At 37.1% G+C, this 20,079-nt stretch overlaps 1 protein-coding gene across 1 annotated transcript in view; it reads left to right on the plus strand.

The window, feature by feature from the left end:
- TAOK1 (TAO kinase 1) overlaps positions 1–20,079 on the plus strand; it is a 150,846-nt gene that overhangs the window by 47,754 nt on the left and 83,013 nt on the right. The window contains exon 2 of the mRNA XM_003483075.5: positions 1,931–2,152. Within this exon, the coding sequence (XP_003483123.1) occupies positions 2,021–2,152 (132 nt within the window). The 5' untranslated portion in view covers positions 1,931–2,020. The remainder of the gene's footprint in view (positions 1–1,930; positions 2,153–20,079) is intronic.

Genomic DNA, 20,079 nt, shown 5'->3' on the forward strand with positions numbered 1-20,079 from the left:
GTCTGGGCTCTAATGGGAGCTACAGTTGCTGACCTACAACACAGCTACAGCAACATGGGATCTGAGCCACATCTGCAACCTACACCACAGCTCATGACAATGCTAAATACTTACTTAACCCACTGAGCAAGGTCAGGGATTGAACCTGCATCCCTGTGAATAATAATTGGGTTCCTTACTGCTGAGCCACAACAGGAACTCCTTATTCTCAGAAGAACTATAATTGAAGCACCTTGTAGGGAACTTGCTGAGCAGGAAAATTGGTAAAAATATATGGGACAACCTTGAAAGTATGTTAGAATACAAATTAACAATTTAAATGTATTTTGAGGGAGTTCCTTGGTGGCTCAGTGGGTTAAAGATCTGGCATTGCACTGCTGTGTTGCTGGTTTGATTCCTAGCTTGGGAACTTGTGCATGCTGTGGTTGTAGACAAAAAAAAAAAAAAAAAAAGTATTTTGCCGTGGACTGTAAATTTGAGGAGGTGCAAAAGACATGTAAATATGTTTTATGTAGTTTGAAAGAACTTTTCTAGCAAGAATTAAGATTGGTTCAGTGGACTTCACTAAAAATGCCATAAGTGGTTACCTGCTTAGAAGTTGTATGACATGGAGGAGGATTGACTATAGAGTCTAGTAAAATCAATTAGGAGACAAATTTAAAAAAAAATCAATTTTGGAGGCTTTTTAATTGGTGAATTTAGGTTATAAATAGGTAACATTTAATGTAGTGCTCACTATGCCTGAATACTAATCTATGCTTATTTGTTACCTCATTTAACTTTCACAACCAATTATATGAGGTAGGACATTATTTTCATTTTACAGATTAGGAAAATAAGGGTATTCAAGTTCACAGCTTCTAAATAGTGTTGCCAGGTTTCATACCCAGGTAGTTTCATTCCAGAACTGAGGTTCTGAAGCTTCTCAATTATGACAGAAATTTGTTTTTTTTTTAAACTGGGCAAGCTGATATAAAGGAACTGATAGTAAAACCACCAGGTAATTTATTGGTTATCTGTAATGTTTTATTTAATCAAGTAGATTTGATAAAGGCCATATTTTAACGTGAATCAGATTTACAGGGAAAGCTGTTGTCTGTGTTAAATTCATTACTTTATCCCATTGCATTTTTCTTTGGAATGTCTGTGTTAAGAGTTGTTTAAACACTGACATATGATATCTGAAAGGAAAAGGAAGGCGATTTACTGAGTTACATCCTTTGTGTATTTTCTTTTTTTTTTTTTGCCATTTCTTGGGCCGCTCCTGTGGCATATGGAGGTTCCCAGGCTAGGGGTCGAATCGGAGCTGTAACCACCTGTGGCCAGAGCCACAGCAACAGCGGGATCCCGGATCCGAGCCGCGTCTGCAACCTACACCACAGCTCATGGCAACGCCGGATCGTTAACCCACTGAGCAAGGGCAGGGATCGAACCCACAACCTCATGGTTCCTAGTCAGATTTGTTAACCACTGCGCCACGACGGGAACTCCCTTTGTGTATTTTCTTATATTTGAATATCATTAATAGATGGGAATCTTCCTGTTGTTAGAAACCTGCTATAAGTACGTCTTAAGTTGTCATGCATGTTTTTAATAGTCTGTATGTTCTGTTATCTCTTCTGCCAGTCACCTCACTATATCAGAGTTAGATAAGGACCAGATAACCTTTCAAGATAGATTTATTTAATTTGTATATGTATGGTAAGTATGTATATGCAAATCTTGTATTTTTAAAGCACTACAGGTGATTGTGATGATGAGCCAGATTTAGGAACTACTGCAGTAGTAGATCACAATTTTCCCTTTTCAGTGAAATTTTTAAGTCTGAGATAATTTTATATATGCTATCAGAAAATGATCTTATACTAATTATTCTTAGCAGTCTTTGCTTTTCCTGATTTTTTTTTCTTTTCTTATTTCTCTGCAATAGTTTATGCCAGCGTGGCTTCATTCATACAGATGAACCAAGGATTGGGATAGCAGTATAAAATTAGAGTCAGATAGCTGATTGCCCAGCAGGATGCCATCAACTAACCGTGCGGGCAGCCTGAAGGACCCTGAAATTGCAGAGCTCTTCTTCAAAGAAGATCCAGAGAAGCTCTTCACAGATCTCAGAGAAATTGGCCATGGAAGCTTTGGAGCAGTGTATTTTGTAAGTGCTAAGGGCTTAATGTCTTAATTGGCCAGCATTTACTTAAAATTTAGTCCTGGCAAAATTAAAAACAATAATATAAAGAGATATATGCCTTAGTCCCCTTTTATAGTCACTTGCATAAGTTGTGTGTATAATATCAAGATAGTTTTATTTATTGAATTTCTTGGATTATGGGAAAAGTGGGGAAGAATATTTTACTTTGACTTAATGTTAAGAATTTTTGGTACATTGTTTCTAGAAGTCATATGACTTACATTGCTATAGAATTAAGTTTTGCAGAACATTGTCTTTGTAAAGTTTCATACAGAGTGAATTTTAGTGTTGTGGAAATCTAGGATTATTATTATTTGGCTGAAAGATACGTATCAAAGTCTTTTTTTTCTTGTGTGTGTATATATTTTATTCTAAAAAAACCCATGAGATTTGCCATTTTAACCACCTTTAAGTGTATAATTTGTGGCACTAATTATACTCAACAATGTCGTACATTGTGACATTACCACTATCGATTTTCAGAACTTTTTTATCATCCCAAACTGGAAGAAATTCTGTATCTCTTAGCAGTAACTTCTTCGTTTATCCCTCCACCCAGACCCTGGTAACCTCGAATCTGATTGTCTCTATGAATTAGCCTAGTCTAGCTATTTCATGTAAGTGGAATCATTCAGTATTAGTATTTTCATATATGGCTTATTTCAATTAGCATACTGTATAGCATAATGACTTGGTGGGTCTTTCAAGTTGTAGCATGTATCTGTACTTCATTCCTTTTTATAGCTAAATAATATTCCATTGCTTGTATATACCATGGTTTATTTATCCATTTATCTGTTGATAGACACTAGATTATGTCCACCTTTTGGCTGTTGAGAATAAATGCTATAGTGAATATTGGTGTACAAGTTTCTGTTTGAGTCCCTGTTTTCAAATTTGAGTATGTACCTAGAAGTGAAAATACTGGATCACACAGTAATTCTGTGTTTAACTTATCAAGGAACTGCCAAACTGTGCCATAGTAGATGCAACATTTCCGTTTCCATCAGCAGTGTACCATTGTTCAAATTACTCTTGTGTTCAACTGCCTCTTAGCCATCCTACAGGATCTGAAGTAATATCTTGTGGTTTTGATTTGCATTTCTCTGATGACTTACGTTGAACCGCTTTCATGTGCTTATTGGCCATTTGTGTATCTTATTTGGTGAAATGTATTCAAGTCCTTTGCCCTTTTTAATATTTGGGTTGTTTGTCTCTTTGAGTTATAATGGTTCTTTAAATATTCTGAATATTAAATTATTGTATACATGATTTGCACGTATTTACTCCCATTCTGTGGGGTTAATCTTTTCACTTTCTTGATAATGTCATTTGATAAACAGAAGGATTAACTTTGAATGAAATCCAATTTATCTATATTTTTCTTCTGATACTCAAGCTTTTGGTGTGTTGTCTAAGAATTCATTAAAACCCAAAGATTTATCCCTATGTTTTCTTCTAAGAATTTCATGGTCTTAACTCTTCTGTTTAGATAATTGATCCATTTTGAGTTAATATGTTGTGTGGTAGAGGTCCAACTACATTCTCTTGCATATGGAAATCCAATTGTCTATCTGTTGAAGAGGCTCTTCTTTCTGCTTTGGTTTATCTTAATGTCCTTTTCAAATCATTTGGCTATACTGTATAAATTTATTTGTGAACTCTCAGTTCTATTCCATTTGTCTTTATGCTAGTACCACACTATTTTGATTATTATAGCTTTGTAGTGGGTTTTAGATCAGGAATAACTTTGTTACTCTTTTTAAGAACAGTTTTGGCTATTTGGGGCCCCTTGCAATTCCATATGAATTTAAAGACTAACTTCTATTTCTGTGAAAAAAAACCTGTCGGAATTTTGACAGGCGTTATTTAAATCTCTAGAATATGTGTGGTAGTATTGGTATCCTAACAAGTAGTCTTACCGTCCATGAACATGAGATGGCTTTCTAAACATTTATTTAGGTCTTTTAAAATTACATTCAGTAATGATTTATATTGTTCAATGTACAATGTTCTAATGAACCTACATTGACATATCCTACTCACCATAGTTTATATCAGGGTTTACTCTTGGTGTTGTACATTCTTTGGGTTTGGACAAATGTTATAATGACATTATGCTGTCATATGGAGTATTTTCACTGCCCTTAATAAAACTCTGTATACAGGTTTTTGTATGGATATATTTTCACTCCTTTAAGCAAATAATATCAAGTGCTCTTGCTTAGTAAGTAAGAATATGGTAATTTTGTAGGAAGCTGCCAGACTATTTTGCATCCCCTCCAGCAGTGAATGAGAGTTCCTATTGTTCCATATCCTCACTAGCCTTTGGTGCTATCAGTGTTCCAGATTTTGGCCATTCTAACTGATGTGTAGCATTATCTCATTGTTATTTTAGTTTCCATTTCCCTGATAATATATGATGTGGACCATCTTTACATATGCCTATTTGCTTATTTATCTTTTTTGGTAAGGTTTCTGTTAAGTTCTTTGGCCCATTTAAGAGCCCAGTGGATCTACAGTTTTTCTTTGTTGGGCAGTTTTTGATTATTCAGTCTCTTTGCTTGTTACAGTAAGTAATACCATTCTGTTTTTTATCTTCAAATGTTGGTAGGTTTTGGGGGTTTTGGCATTTGCCCATTTTGTCTAATTTGCTAGCATTCAGTTATTTATAGTCCTGTTTATTTCTGTAGATCAGTAGTAGTATTGCCACTTTCATTTCAGTTTTAGTAGTTTGAGAGTCTTCTCTCTTTTTTTCTTAGTCCATGTAGCTAAATTAATCCTTTTGAAGAACCAACTTTAGGTCTCATTGATTTTTCTGTTTTTCAGTTCTTTCGTTTATCTCTGCTCTAATCTTTATTTTCTCTCTTCTGCTAGAGAGTTTAGTTTGGGTTTAGTTTGTTTTTCTCGTTTCCTTCCTCCCTCCCTCCCTTCCTTCCTTCCTTCCTTTTTAGGGCCACACCTTGGCATATGGAAATTCCCAGGCCAGGGGTTGAATCAAATCAGAGTTACAGCTGCCAACCTACACCATAGCCCCAGCAACGTGGGATCCGAGCCATGTCTGCAACCTACACCACAGCTCACAGCAATGCCAGATCCTTAACCCACTGAGCGAGGCCAGGGATTTAACCTGAATCCTCATGAATACTAGTCAGGTTTGTTTCCACTGCACCACAACAGGAACTCCCTTTTCTGGTTTCTTAAGTTGTAAGGTTTGGGTTGTTAGAGAGCTCTCTTATTTTTTAATGTTTTTATAGCTATAAATTTCCTCCAGAGCAACCTCTTTCATTTGTTTCCTAAGTTTGGGCATGTCGTATTTTTTTTAGTGATTTTTTATTTTTTCCATTACAATTGGTTTACCTTTGTTCTCTCAATTTCTACTATACAGCACAATGAGCCAGTCATACAACAAAGTGAGCCAGTTATTCTTTTTTTAAATTATCCTCCATCATGTTCCATCACAAGTGACTAGATATAGTTCCTTGTGCTATACAGCAGGAGTATTTTCGTTGTCTTTCAACTCTCAATATTTCTAATAGCCCTTGTGACTTCTTCAATACATTGTTTAAAGTGTGCTGTTTAATTTTTACAATTTTGTAAATTTTTGTTATTGATTTCTGACTTTATCCCATTGAAGTTAGAGAATATTCTTTGTATGATATCTATCTTCTTTAATCTATTGAGACTTGATTTTTGGCATAACATACGGTTTGTCCAGGAAAATGACCCATATGCACTTAAGAAGAATGTGTTCTACTATTGTGTATAGAATATGTATTCTATTAGATCTGGTTGGTTTATTGTGTTAAGTCCTCTATTTTCTTTTCTTTTTTTCTTTTTTTGCTTTTTAGGGCCACACCTGCGGCATACGTAAGTACCCAGGCTAGGGGTCGAATCAGAGTTATTATAGTTGTCGGCCACAGCCACAGCAACATGGAATCTGAGCTGTGCCTACAACCTATACCACAACTTATGGCAATGCTGGATCTTTAACCCACTGAACAAGGCCAGGGATTGAATTTGCATCTTGATGGATGCTAGTTGGGTTTGTAACCTGCTGAGCCACAATAGGAACCCCTAAGTTCTCTATTTTTTTTTACCTTCTGTCGAGTTATTCTCTCCATTATTATGAATGGGGTATTGACATTTCCAGCCGTTACTGTAGAACTGTCTATATTTAATGATCTGTCCGTAGGTGGGTAATTTTTGTTGTTGTTGTTGTTTTGTTTTGTTTTTGGGGTTTTTGTTTTTGTCTTTTTTTTTTTTAGAGTCAAACTGCCCTATGGAGGTTCCCAGGCTAGGGTCTAATCAGAGCCACAGCAATGCCAGATCTGAGCCACGTCTGTGACCACAGCTCATGACCAGGGATCGAACCCGCAGCTTCATGGTTCCTAGTTGGATTCGATGGGAACTCCTGTAATGTTTATAATTGTTATATCTTCTTGCTGTGTTGAATCTTTATTAACCTTTTTTTTAATGACTTTTTTTTTATTTAAAATCTTTCGACTTACTATTCTTTTTGTGAACTCAGTTTTTAATTTCTTTTAAGTAAATACCTAAATGGAGTTGTTGGATCATAGGGGCAGGTGTATGCTTAGTTTTCTGGCCAGTTGCCAGACTTTTTCACTGAGAAGTAGAAATTTTACACTCCCATCTACAGTGTTTGAGAAATCTGTTTGTTCTGTATCTTTACCAGCAATAGGTATTGACAGTCATTTTAATTTGAGTTTCTTCTAATGGGTATGTAATGGTATTTCAGTTAAGTTTTAATATACATTTCCCCAGTGATTGGTGATATTGAGTTCTTTTTCATAGATTTATTGGCCATTCACTTATCTTTGTTCAGATATTTTGCCCATTTTTTGAAAGTTGGGATTTCTTTTAGTGAGTTTGTAGGATTAATAGAATAACATTCTGTTGTTTGTGTGGACACACACCACATCTTCGTAATCTCTTCATCCTTTGATGGACAGTTCAAGATTTGGTTGTTTCCATATCTTGACTATTGTGAATAATGCTATAATGCACATGGAGGTGCATATATCTCTTCCAGTTCCTGATTCCAGTTCTTTTGGGTATATATTCAGAAGTAGGACTGCTGGATCATATGGTAGTTCTATTTTTCATTTTTTGAGGAGCCTCCATACTGTTTCCCATAGTGGCTGTACCAGTTTATATTCCCACCAACAGTGCACAGGGATTCTCTGCACACTCTTGCCAACACTTGTTACCACTTGTTTCTTCCTTCCTTCCTCCCTCCCTTCCTCTTTCTTGCTCTCTCCATCTCTTCCTCCTTCTTTCCCTTTTTCCCTCCTTTCCTCTTTCTTTTTTTTGCTGAACCCATGGCACATGGAAGTTCCCAGGCCAGAGATTGAATCTGAGCCACAGCTGTGACCTATGTGGCAATGCTGGATCCTTAACTCGCTGGACCAGGCTGGATATCAAGCCCATTCTGCTTCAGATCCTTACAAGGATTCTTAACACCACTACGCCACAGTGGGAACTCCCCACTTGTCTTTTTCATATTAGCCTATCTGACAGGTGTGAGGTAATACCTCATTGTGGTTTTGATTTGCATTTCCCTGATGATTAGTGATATATATGAAAGACCTTTTCACATGCCTGTTGACAGTTTGTATGCCTTCTTCTTCTTCTTTTTTTTTTTTTTTTTCTTTTTAGGGCCTCACCTGTGGCATATGGAGATTCCCAGGCTTGGGGTCTAATCAGAGCTGTAGCCGCCATCCTACACAGCAATAACAGCAGCAATGCCAGATCCAAGCCGTGTTTTCGACCTACCCCATAGCTCACGGCAACACTGAATCCTTAACCCACTGAGCAAGGCCAGGGATCGAACCTGTAACCTCATGGTTCGAGGTTTCTGTTGCACCATGAGGGGAACTCCTGTACTGTATGCCTTCTTTGAAAGAATGTCTGTTCAGGTCTTTGGCATATTTTTTTTTTAATTAAGTTTTTGTTTTATGAGTTCTTTATATATTTTGGATATTAACCTCTTATCAGACATATGATTTACAGATATTTTCTTCTGTTCCATAAATTGTCTTTTCATTTTGTTGATTGTTTCTTTTGCTGTGGAGAAGTTTTTTTAACATGCAGTTCCACCTATTTATTTTTGCTTTTGTTACTTGTGCTTTGAGTATCATATCCAGAAAATTGCTGCCAAGACCAGTGTCAAGGAGCTTTTCCTCTACCTCATCTTTGTTTTTTGGGGTTTTTTTTTTTTTGTCTGTTTTGCCATTTCTTGGGGCTACTCCTGTGGCATATGGAGATTCCCAGGCTAGGGGTCGAATTGGAGCTATAGCCGCCGGCCTACGCCAGAGCCACAGCAACGCGGGATCCGAGCTGTGTCTGAGACCTACACCACAGCTCACAGCAATGCCAGGTCCTTAACTCACTGAGTAAGGGCAGGGATCGAACCCGCAACCTCATGGTTCCTAGTCGGATTCTTTAACCACTGAGCCACGACGGGACCTCCTCATCTTTGTTTTAAATGGAGTGTTTTGCCCATTTATATTTGATGCTATTACTAATATAGTTGGGCATAAGTCTGTTGTTTTCCTATTTGATTTCTATTTTATCCTCTATGTTCTTCCTTTAGTCCTTATTCTTGCAATCTTTTGGAATTAATCAAGTGTTTGTTGGGTTTTTTTTGTTTTGTGTTTTGGCTGCATCCATGGCATGCGGAAGTTCCCAGGCCAGGGATTGAACCTGAGCCACAATAGTGACAGTGCCAAATCCTGAACCACTAGACCACCAGGGAACTCTGGTTTTTTGTTTTAAAATAAGTTATAAGTCAGGTATGGAAAGGCCAACAGATCAGGTAATAGCTGCCATTGAAAAGATAGTTTATTATACTCACATATCCCAGGAGAAGAGGGCATGCCATTCCTAAGTAGCCTGTTTGGGAGAGTATTGGTGTCAGTGAGGAAGCAAGAGAAAAAACATGGGTGAGAGCCTTATTATGGTTTCTGGGAAGAAACAAGTGAAACGGATAAGCAAGTTTAAGATGAACTACTTTAAATAATTTCAGCAGGCTCTGGGGGATAGGAGCTGTCCCTAGCTGTTGGCTCTTGGCCCTGTGGTGATTAGAATTGAGTATAGGGGCCCAGAGTGGGAGGTCCTTGGATATATGTGCTCCTGATTGGTGGTTTATATATGAAAGACATGTTTGCTTTCTCTCAGAATTAACTAGCTCTGGGAGGACAGTCTTTTCCTGTTAGTGAGACCACAGATGTCAGAACATCAAATGACAACAAATAAAGATATGATTGATATATTTTTTTCCCATATTAACCTTTTGGTTATGCATTCTTTTATTATTATTTTAATCATTACCCTAGAGATTATAGTACATATTCTTGACTTACTATAGTTAACTTAAATGAGCATTTTTACCACCTCTAAGTGTAAAAACCTTATAGCATTTAAACTTTATCATGTTTTTTTGTGATATTTTTCTCATACATTTTACTTTTTTTTTTTTTTATCTTTTTGCCATTTCTTGGGCCGCTCACGCGGCATATGGGAGGTTCCCAGGCTAGGGGTCTAATAGGAGCTGTAGCCGCCAGCCTACGGCAGAGCCACAGCAACGGGGGATCCGAGCCGCATCTGCGACCTACACCACAGCTCACGGCAATGCCGGATCACTAACCCACTGAGCAAGGTCAGGAACCGAACCGCAACCTCATGGTTCCAAGTCAGATTCGTTAACCACTGCGCCATGACAGGAACTCCCCATTTTACTTCTAAAATGTCCATTTGATTCCCCCTTTTTTCTTTTTTAAGACTGTTAGGTAACCCCAATACTTAAGTCCCATTGAGTCTATTTATTGTGCTGGTTTGTTTTTTTTTTTTTTTTTTTTCCCATGACTGTACCCAAAGCATCTGGAATTCCCAGGCTAGGGGTCAGATCAGAGCTGCAGTTACTGTGCTGCATTTTTGACCTCATCACAGCTTGTGGCAACATCAGATCCTTAACCCAATGAGTGAGGCCAGGGATCCAACCTGCATCCTCATGGGTTGGGTTCTTAACCTACTGAGCCACAGTGGGAACTCCTGAGTCTGTTTATGTTTACAGGGTTTTTTTTTTCTTTTTCAATATTTGGTTCATTTTTTAGCATGCCTTAAATTTTTGATTGGTTGCTCTTGATTATAGAAGAGGATTTGTAGATGTTTTGGATAGTATTATTTTTCTTCAAAGATAGTTGTGTTTTCTTTTGTCAAGCTGATAATATACTAGTGAGTCACCTTGAGCCTAAGGCTTTGTTAGAGGTAGTTGATGTTAGTTTTGTCCTTATTGCTAGGCCTTGGCTGTTATTCTTAAACCATGGCTCTTCTAGAATCCCAACTGACTGTTTTGAATGTTTATCAAAGATCCAACATTTTGATTGGGTTTGAATTCCAACCTCCATCTCTCCAGCACTTTTTGTCTTCTGAAAGCTCTGCTTATCACTAGTCTTCTAACTGCCATTTTCTTTTGGGTTTCTGGGAGTCTTAGGCAGTACATACTTGTAGTTGACTCTTTTTTTTATTTGTTTGTTGTTGTTGTTGTTGTTGTTGCTATTTCTTGGGCCGCTCCCGCGGCATATGGAGGTTCCCAGGCTAGGGGTTGAATCGGAGCTGTAGCCACCAGCCTACGCCAGAGCCATAGCAACGCGGGATCTGAGCCGCGTCTGCAACCTACACCACAGCTCACGGCAACGCCAGATCGTTAACCCACTGAGCAAGGGCAGGGATCGAACCCTCAACCTCATGGTTCCTAGTCGGATTCGTTAACCACTGAGCCATGACGGGAACTGCTGTAGATGACTCTTTACTTTGAGGAGAATTCACAGATTCTTGAGCCTCTTTTCAGCACCTTCTGTGATTGTGCCCTTTTTTTCCCCAATATAGTAACCTTTTAAAAATTGTGGTATAATTGATTTACAATATTGTTTTAGTTTCAGGTGTACAAGCAGAGTGATTCAATTATATATTTTTTCGGATCATTTTCCATGATGCACTATTATAAGATACTTGATATAGTTCCCTGTACTATGTAGTAAATTCTTATCTGTTTTATCTATAGTAGTTTATATATATTAATCCCATACTCCTAATTTATTCCTCCCTGCCTCCCTTTCGCCTTTGGTAACCATAAATTTGTTTTATATGTCCATGAATCTGTTTCTGTTTTGGATGTAGATTCATCTGTATTATTTCTTAGATTCCACATTTAAGTGATATCATATAATATTTGTCTTTGTCTGACTCACTTCACCTAGTAGGATATCTAGGTCCATCCTTGTTGCTGCAAATGGCATTCTTTATTTTTTATGGCTGAGTAATATTCCTGTGTGTGTGTGTGTGTACACACACCTGTGTACACACCACATCTTCTTAAGCCATGATTGTGCCTTTTAACTTCCAGACATCTTGGACGCTCCTGTCTCTGGTGTCTGTCTCCTCAGCCCATCTTCCTCCTTGGACTCTCTTTTCCTATATACCACAAGTTAAGGGATGAAGCTGGAGTAAATATACAGCTCCCTTTGGATAATGTTCTTCTCTTAAAGCTTCTAGTCTCTAAAGCCTTGCCTACATTTGTTGTTCTCAATAGTTTCATACAGTTGTTTTACTATATTGACTGCTTCGTTGTTTGGGCTTCTGGGATAGAAAATTAGTGATGAAATTTCCCTTGATTGAGGTTTGATATTATTTGTACTTACATTGACTTTTCATATATCCTTTTTTAAAGGTATGTGGTTTTGAAGCAGTTGGTCTTGCTTTGTTTTTTGTTTTTTGTTTTTTTTTGCCATTTCTTGGGCTGCTGAAAAATTGTCTTATACTTAGGAAAGATGGCTCACTTATGTCATTTGCAATATTGATGCTTTTTTTTTTTGTCTTTTTTGTGTTTTTGTTGTTGTTATTGTTGTTGCTATTTCTTGGGCCGCTCCTGCGGCATTTGGAGTTTCCCAGGCTAGGGGTCTAATCGGAGCTGTAGCTGCCAGCCTACGCCAGAGCCACAGCACAGCAACACGGGATCCGAGCCGCGTCTGCAACCTACACCAGAGCTCACGGCAACGCCGGATCGTTAACCCACTGAGCAAGGGCAGGGACCGAACCTGCAACCTCATGGTTCCTAGTCGGATTCGTTAACCACTGCACCGCGATGGGAACTCCGGTCTTGCATTGTTGATATTGAAAAGCATATTTCAGTAGAAAGTATGTTTTCTCTCTTCTTTAGACCTGTTCATTAGATCTATCCAGTGGAGAAAATATTATTGTCCTTTTTCTTTGATTAAATCGCAAAAATTAGTCACATATTGGCAAAAATCAATGATATAAAAATTTTAAATAAAACTTATAAAATTGCATTATCAGAGTTCACATTGTGGCTCAGCAGCAACGAACCTGACTAGTATCCATGAGGACACAGGTTTGATCCCTGGCCTTACTCAGTGTGTTAAGGATCTGGTGTTACCGTGAGCTGCAATGTAGGTCACAGATGCAGCTCAGATCCCAAGTTGCTGTGGCTGTGGTATAGGCTGGCAGCTGCCAATTCGACTCCTAGCCTGGGAACTCCCATGTGCTGCAGGTATGGCCCTAAAAAGACAATAAAATAAAGTAAAATAAAATAAAATAGCATTATCCAAAATCTAGAACTTGTTAGTTGTCTTTGTTGAAATGTGACTGAAGTAGGTATGTTTGAGTTAAGGTTGTAGTGAGAACTGAGGATGTGATCAGAGAAAGATAAAAAGAAAAGACAAGGAGTTCCTGTTGTGGCTCAGTGATAATGAACCTGACTAGTAACCATGAGGATGTGGGTTTGATCCTTGCCTCACTCTGTGGGTTAAGTATCCGGTGTTGCTCTGAGCAGCAGTATAGGTCACAGACGCGTCTTGGATCCAGTATTGATGTGGCTGTGGCATAGGCTGGCAGCTACAGCTCTGATTGGACCCCTTGCCTGGGAATCTCCATATGCTGTGGGTGCGGTGCTTAAAAAAAAAAGACAAAAAGATGGAGTTCCCGTCGTGGCGCAGTGATTAACGAATCCGACTAGGAACCATGAGGTTGCAGGTTCGGTCCCTGCCCTTGCTCAGTGGGTTAAGGATCCGGCATTGCCGTGAGCTGTGGTGTAGGTCGCAGACGAGGCTCGGATCCTGCGTTGCTGTGGCTCTGGCGTAGGCCGGTGGCTACAGCTCCGATTCAACCCCTAACCTGGGAACCGCCATATGCCGCGGGAGCGGCCCAAGAAATAGCAAAAAACAACAACAACAAAAGATAAAAAGACAAAAAGAAAGGAAAGTTAAGCAAGGGCTCCTGAAGCCCTTGGAAAATACTGCGAAGTGTAAGCTCTAGTCTGAAGTCTTTAAGGAACCACTGAAGTGCAACAGAAAAATTATATTTCCATTTGTGATATGGAAAGTTTATTTTTGTAGCAGTGAGGAAGAAAGATTGGCATGTGCCAAAAAAATTTTAAAAAGGGTAATTATGAAGATTTTGTAATTGGAAATAAATGCTGAGAGCTCAGACTAGACTGTGGCAGTGAAGGTGGAAAGATTACTATGCATTTCAGATTTAAAGTTTAAATTGATAGAATCAGGAGTTCTTAAATTTAAAAATACTTCAGCATTGCTGATTGTCTTCAGACAAGCTAATCAGGGACTGGTATCATAATAAGTATTTGAAACCAAACCAAAGAGTCAGATGTCCAAAAGGACTCCTATCTCTAGATTGCCAGAAGATAAGCCTTCTTTTAGTTTCCAATACCCTAAATAGAACCAACATGATGTTAGTAGATGGCCAATGAACACTGGCTTTATAACCAAGCTTTCTAACAGTTTGACAGTTTTCTTCCTCATGCAAAAGCTTTTTAGTTTGACGTAGCCCCATTTGCTTATTTTTTTCTTTTGTTTCTCTTGCCCAAGGAGACATATTTGAAAAATTGCTAAGATTGGTATCAGAGTGTACTACCTATGTTTTCTTGTAGTAGTTTAAAGTTTCAGGTCTTACATATAAGTCTCTAATCCATTTTGAGTTTATTTTTGTATGTGGTGTAAGAAGGTAGTCCAACTTGATTCTTCTGTCTGTAGCTATCCAGTTTTCTCAATGTCATTAATTAAAGAGGCTGTCTTTTCCCCATTGTATATTCTTGCTTCTTTTGTCATGGATTACTTAAGCAAATAAATGTCAGTTATTTCTGGGGTTTCTATTCTTTTCTCTTGATCTTTGTGGTATTTTGTGCCAGTATACTCTTTTCAGATTTCGAAATCAGGGAGTGTGATACCTTTAGCGTTGTTCTTCTTAATATTGTTTTGGCTATTTGGAGTCTTACGTGTCCTTACTAGTTTTAGAATAATTTGGTCTAGTTATGTGAAAAATGCTATAGGTATTTTGATAGGGATTGCATTGACTCTGTAGATTGCCATGAGTAGTATCGACATTTTAACAGTATTAATTCTTCTAGTCTATGAGTAAATACATCTTTTTGTTTACTTGTCTCATCTTCAGTTTCTTTTACCAATATCTTATAGTCTTCAGAGAACAGGTCTTTTATTTCCTTAGTTAGATTTATTCCTAGGTATTTTTTTTTATGTAATTATAGATACAATTGTTTTTTTTAATTTCTTTTTTTTTGATAGTTTATTGTATATTTGTATAGAAACTCAAGTGACTCTACATTAATTATCCTATAACTTTACTGAATTCACTGATGAATTTCTAATAGTTTTTTTGGTGGCATCTTTGGGATTTCTTTATAGGTATAGTATCATGCCATCTGGAAACAGTGACAGTTTTGCTTCTTCCTTTCCACTTGAGATGCTTTTCATTTGTTTTTCTTGCCTAATTGCTCTGGCTAAGGACTTTTGGTACTGTGTTGAATAAAAGTGGCAAGAGTAAACATCCTTGTTTTGTTCCTGATCTTAGAAGGAGGGCTTTAAGATTTTCATCATTGTATATAATGTTGGCTGCAGGTTTTTTATATATACCTTTTAATGTGGTAAGGTGTGGACCCTCTATACCCAGTTTGTTGAGAGTTTTATCGTAAATGGAGGTTGCTTTTTGGCAAAAGCTTACTACTGGCTTTGAAGAATGAGTTTGGGAGCATTTCTTCCTCTTCAACTTTTTGGAGTAGTTTGAGAAGGATAGGTGTTATTAACTCTTTAAAAATTTGGTAGCATTCTCCTATGAAGCTATCTGGTCACTGATTTTATTTCTTAGGACTTTTTTGATTACTAATTCAGTTCATTACCTGGTAATCAGTCTCTTCCTATTTTTCATTTCTCCTTGATTCAGTCTTAGGAGATTTTACATTTCTAGGAATCTGTTTCTTCTAGATTGTCCATTTTATTGTAGTATAATTACCTTTGTATTTCTGCGATGTCATCTCTAACTTCGCTTCTTTCATTTCTGATCTTATTTATATGGGTCCTCTCTTAGTCTGGCTAAAGGTTTTTCAGTTTTGTTTATTTTTTTGAAGAACTACCTCTCATTTTCATTGATCTTTTATATTGTATTTTTAGTCTGTCTTTATTTTTTCCCTGATCTTTTATCTTTTTTTTTTTTTTTTTCATTTTACTGACTTTGGTTTTGTTTGTTCTTCATTTTCTAGTTCCTTTAGATGTAAGGGTAGGTTGTTTATTTTAGATTTTTCTGGAGTTCCCATTGTGGCTCAGCGCAAACAAATCTGACTAGGATCCATGAGGATGCAGGTTTGACCCCTGGCCTTGCTCAGTGGGTTGGGGATCCAGTGTTGCCATGGGCTGTGGTGTAGGTCACAGACATGGCTCAGATCTCTTGTTGTTGGGGCATAGTTCGGTGGCTTCAGCTCTGATATGGCTCCTAGCCTGAGAACCTCCATATGCCATGGGTGTGGCCCTAAAAACATTAAAAAAAAAAATACATATTTTTCCTGTTTCCTGTGGTGGGCTTTTATTGCTATAAATTTAGCTCTTATAAACTGCTTTTGTTATGTCCCATAAATTTCAGTTCATTTTATTTCTGGTGTCTCCAGGTATTTTTTTTCCTATTTCTTGAGTTATTCATTGATTGCTTAGTATTTATTTAGTATCATATTATTTAGCCCTCATGTGTTTGTGGTTTTTGTAATTTTTTTCTTGTAATTGGTTTCTAATCTCACACTGATGTGGTTGGAAAAGATGCTTGATATGATTTCAGTCTTATTAAATTTATTGAGATTTGTTTTGTGGCCTAACATGTGATGTATCTTGGAGAACATTCCATGTGCACTTGAAAAGAATATCTTCTACTTTTAGATGGATGTTCTTTGTATATCTATTAAGTTCATCTGATCTAATGTGTCATTTAAGGCCACCAGATTTTCTGTTTGATTGATCTGTGCATTGATGTTATTGTGTTACTGTCATTTCTTTGTTAATGTTTTATGTATTTACATGGACCTATGTTGGATGGGTGCATCTATGTCCTCTTGTCAGATTGATCTCTATATCATTATGTAAGGTCCTTTTTTGACTCTTTTTGTAGTCTTTATTTTTTAAAGTTATATGTATATTAAAGAGTCTAGTTTTTTTTGTTTTTTTTTTTGGAGTTCCTGTCATGGCTCAGTGTTTAATGAATCTGACTAGGAACCATGAGGTTGAGGGTTTGATCCCTGGCCTTGCTCAGTGGGTTAAGGATCCGGCATTGCTGTGAGCTGTGGTGTAGGTCACAGACGTGGCTCGGATCCCATGTTGCTGTGGCTGTGGTTGTGGTGCAGGCCGGCGGCTGCAGCTCTGGTTGGACCCTTAGCCTGGTAACCTCCATATGCTGTGGGAGCAGCCCTAGAAAAGGCAAAAAGACAAAAAAAGAAAAAAAAGAGTCTAGTTTTTTTTTTTATATATATGTAAGAGTTATTTTTTAAGTTTGTACACATATATACCATATTACACACAACATGACTGGTTACTTTGGAAAATCCCAATCTACAATTGGATTTCCAAAATCTGTAGGTGAGTTTAGCATGGTTGCAAGATTCATACCCAAAAATTAGTTACATTGCTTTTTGTCGACAATGAACATCTGGAATTTGTTCTATTCTAAAAGTTTTACTTGTTCTACCCCCAAAATGAATACTTGAGTATAAATCCAACAAAAAATGTGTAAGAACTGTATCCTGAAAACCCTAAAATATTGATGAAAAAAATTAAAGAAGATCTAAATAAGTGAAGATCTTGATGGATTGAAGACTGAATATTGTTATGCTGTCAGTTATGTCCAAATAGATACATAGATTCAGTGCAATCCCAATCAGAATCACAGTAATCTTTTTTGATTGACAAGCATGTTCTAAAATTTTTATGGAAAGGCAGGGAAACTAGAATAGCTAAAACAATTTTGAAAAATGATTAATTCACACCATCTGACTTCAAAAACTTACTATAAACTTGCAGTAATCAGGGTAGTATGATATTTTTAAAAGGATAAATACAGAAATCAAACAGAAGAGGATCCAGACATGGACGCACACGGATGTAATCAACTGCTTTTTTTTGGTGGGGGTTGTCTTTTTAGGGCTGTACCCACGGCATATGGAGGTTCCCGGGCTAGGGGTTGAATCAGAGCTGCAACTGATGGCCTACACCACAACCACAGCAACGTCAGATCTGAGCCATGTCTGCGACCTACACCACAGCTTATGGCAACACCGGATCCTTAACCCACTGAGCAAGGCCAGGGATTGAACCTGCATCCTTATGCATCCTAATCAGATTCTTTTCTGCTGAGCCATGATGGGACCTCTGAGTCAACTGATTTTTGAGAAAGGTGCAAAGACCATTCAATGGAGAAAGGATAATCTTTTTAATAAGTGGTGCTGGAGCAACTGGATATCTGTGTACATAAGAAGAAACTTTGACTCACACCTTACAGAAAAATTTATGCAAGATGGATCATAGTGCTAAATGTAAAGCATAATGCTATAAAGCTTCTAGGATGAAAATATAGGAGAAAAACTTTGTTTCCTTGAATTATGCAAAGATATTCAAAGATATAACAAAAAGCATTTTCCATAAAAGACAAATTTTATAAATTTCACTTATTAAATTAAAAATTTTTGTTCTCTGAAAGATACTGTTAAGAGAACGAAAAGGAAAGCCACAGTCTGGCAGAAAATATTTGCAAGTCACATATCTGGCAGAATTTATATCTAGAACATATAAGAAATTCTCAAACAAGTAGAAACCAACAAAAATAAAAATTGAACATAATGTCTAAACAGACACCTCACCAGAAAATTACAGATGGTTGATGAGTTCCTATTGTGGCTCAGCAATAACGCCCAACCAGTATCCATAAGGATGCCTGTTTGATCCCTGGCCATGCTCTGTGGGTTAAGGATCTGGTATTGCCGTGAGCTGTGGTGTAGGTCACAGACGTGGCTTGGGTCCCACATTGCTGTGACTGGTGTAGGCTGGCAGCTACAGCTCCAATTGAACCCCTAGCCTGGGAACTTCCATATGCCATGGGTATGGCCCTAAAAAGACCAAAAAAAAAAAAAAAAAAATGTAGCTGGTCAATTAAAATGTTCAACATCATTAGTCCTTAGGAAACCACAAATTAAGTTCACAATTTGTTCAACATCATTAGTCCTTAGGAAACCACAAATTAAGTTCACAATTTGATACCACTCGACAATTAGAATAGCTTAAAAATAAAGATTAGAAGAAATACAGTTAACACCAAGTGATAGTGGGTATATGGTATATTTATTGCTGGTAGGAATGTAGGAATGGTCTTGCCAACATGGAAAACAGCTTGGAGTTTTTCAATAAAGTTGAACATATAATTATATGACCCAGTATTCCCACTCCTAGATATTAATCCTAGAGAAATGAAAACTCAAGTTCACACAAAAATCTGTATATGAATATTTAAGGGTAGTTTTATTCATAATTGCCAAAAATTGTAATCTGTGTGTGCCACAGCAGGTGAATTTTGCTGAAGTTTGTTAAATATCATTTATCTTCATTTAAACAAAACAAAACAGTATGATATGAGGAAAACCCAAATGGATTAGAGACTTTAACAAATGAACCTAACTGTAGTATAAATGAATAGCATAAACACAGAAGAAAAGAACTTAAATTATTTTGGAAACAGTGTTTTGGCTGAATAAGGCTAAAGACAAAAAAAAAAAAAAAAAAAAAAAAAAAAAACTCTAGTTATTTACTTTCTTTCTCCAGGGCTATAGTTTGGCAATTCTGAAACTAATGTATGTGTAGAGTAGGTTTGAATTAGTAAATGTACATAATGAGAAACATTTCTTTTTGGTAAACAATTAGTATTTTATTGAGTTATAGTTGATCTGAAGTGTTGTTAATTTCTGCTGTACAGCAAAGTGACTCAGTTTTTTTTATATATATTCTTTTTCATATTCTTTTGCATTGTAGTTCATTATAAGATATGAATATAGTTCCCTGTGATACACAGTAGGACCTTGTTGTTTATCTATTTTATATGTAGTAGTTGTATCTGCTAATCCTAGACGCCTAATTTACTCCTTCTTCACCCCTTCCCACTTTGGTTAACATAAGTTTGTTTCCTTTGTCTCTTTCTGTTGTGTAAATAAGTTCCTGTGTATCATATTTTGATTCCATGTATAAGTGATATCCTGATATTTGTCTTTTTCTGTCTGACTTATTTCACTTAGTATGATGATCTCTAAGTCCATCCAAGTTGCTGCAAATGGCATTATTTCATTCTTTTTAATATATCACATCTTTTTTATCCATTCATCTGTTAATGGACATTCAGGTTGTTTCTATGTCTTGGCTATTGTAAATAATGCTGCTGTAAACATAGGGGTGTATATATCTTTTCGAATTATAGTTTTGTCTGGGTTTATGCCCTGGAGTGATTGCTGGATCATATGGCAA

This window comes from Sus scrofa, chromosome 12 (genome assembly GCF_054392235.1).
Source record: "Sus scrofa isolate SSC_HxYL_T2T_F1_AM1 chromosome 12, Sscrofa_HxYL_maternal_Yorkshire_Landrace_v2.0, whole genome shotgun sequence".
In the NCBI taxonomy this organism is placed as follows: Eukaryota; Metazoa; Chordata; class Mammalia; order Artiodactyla; family Suidae; genus Sus; species Sus scrofa.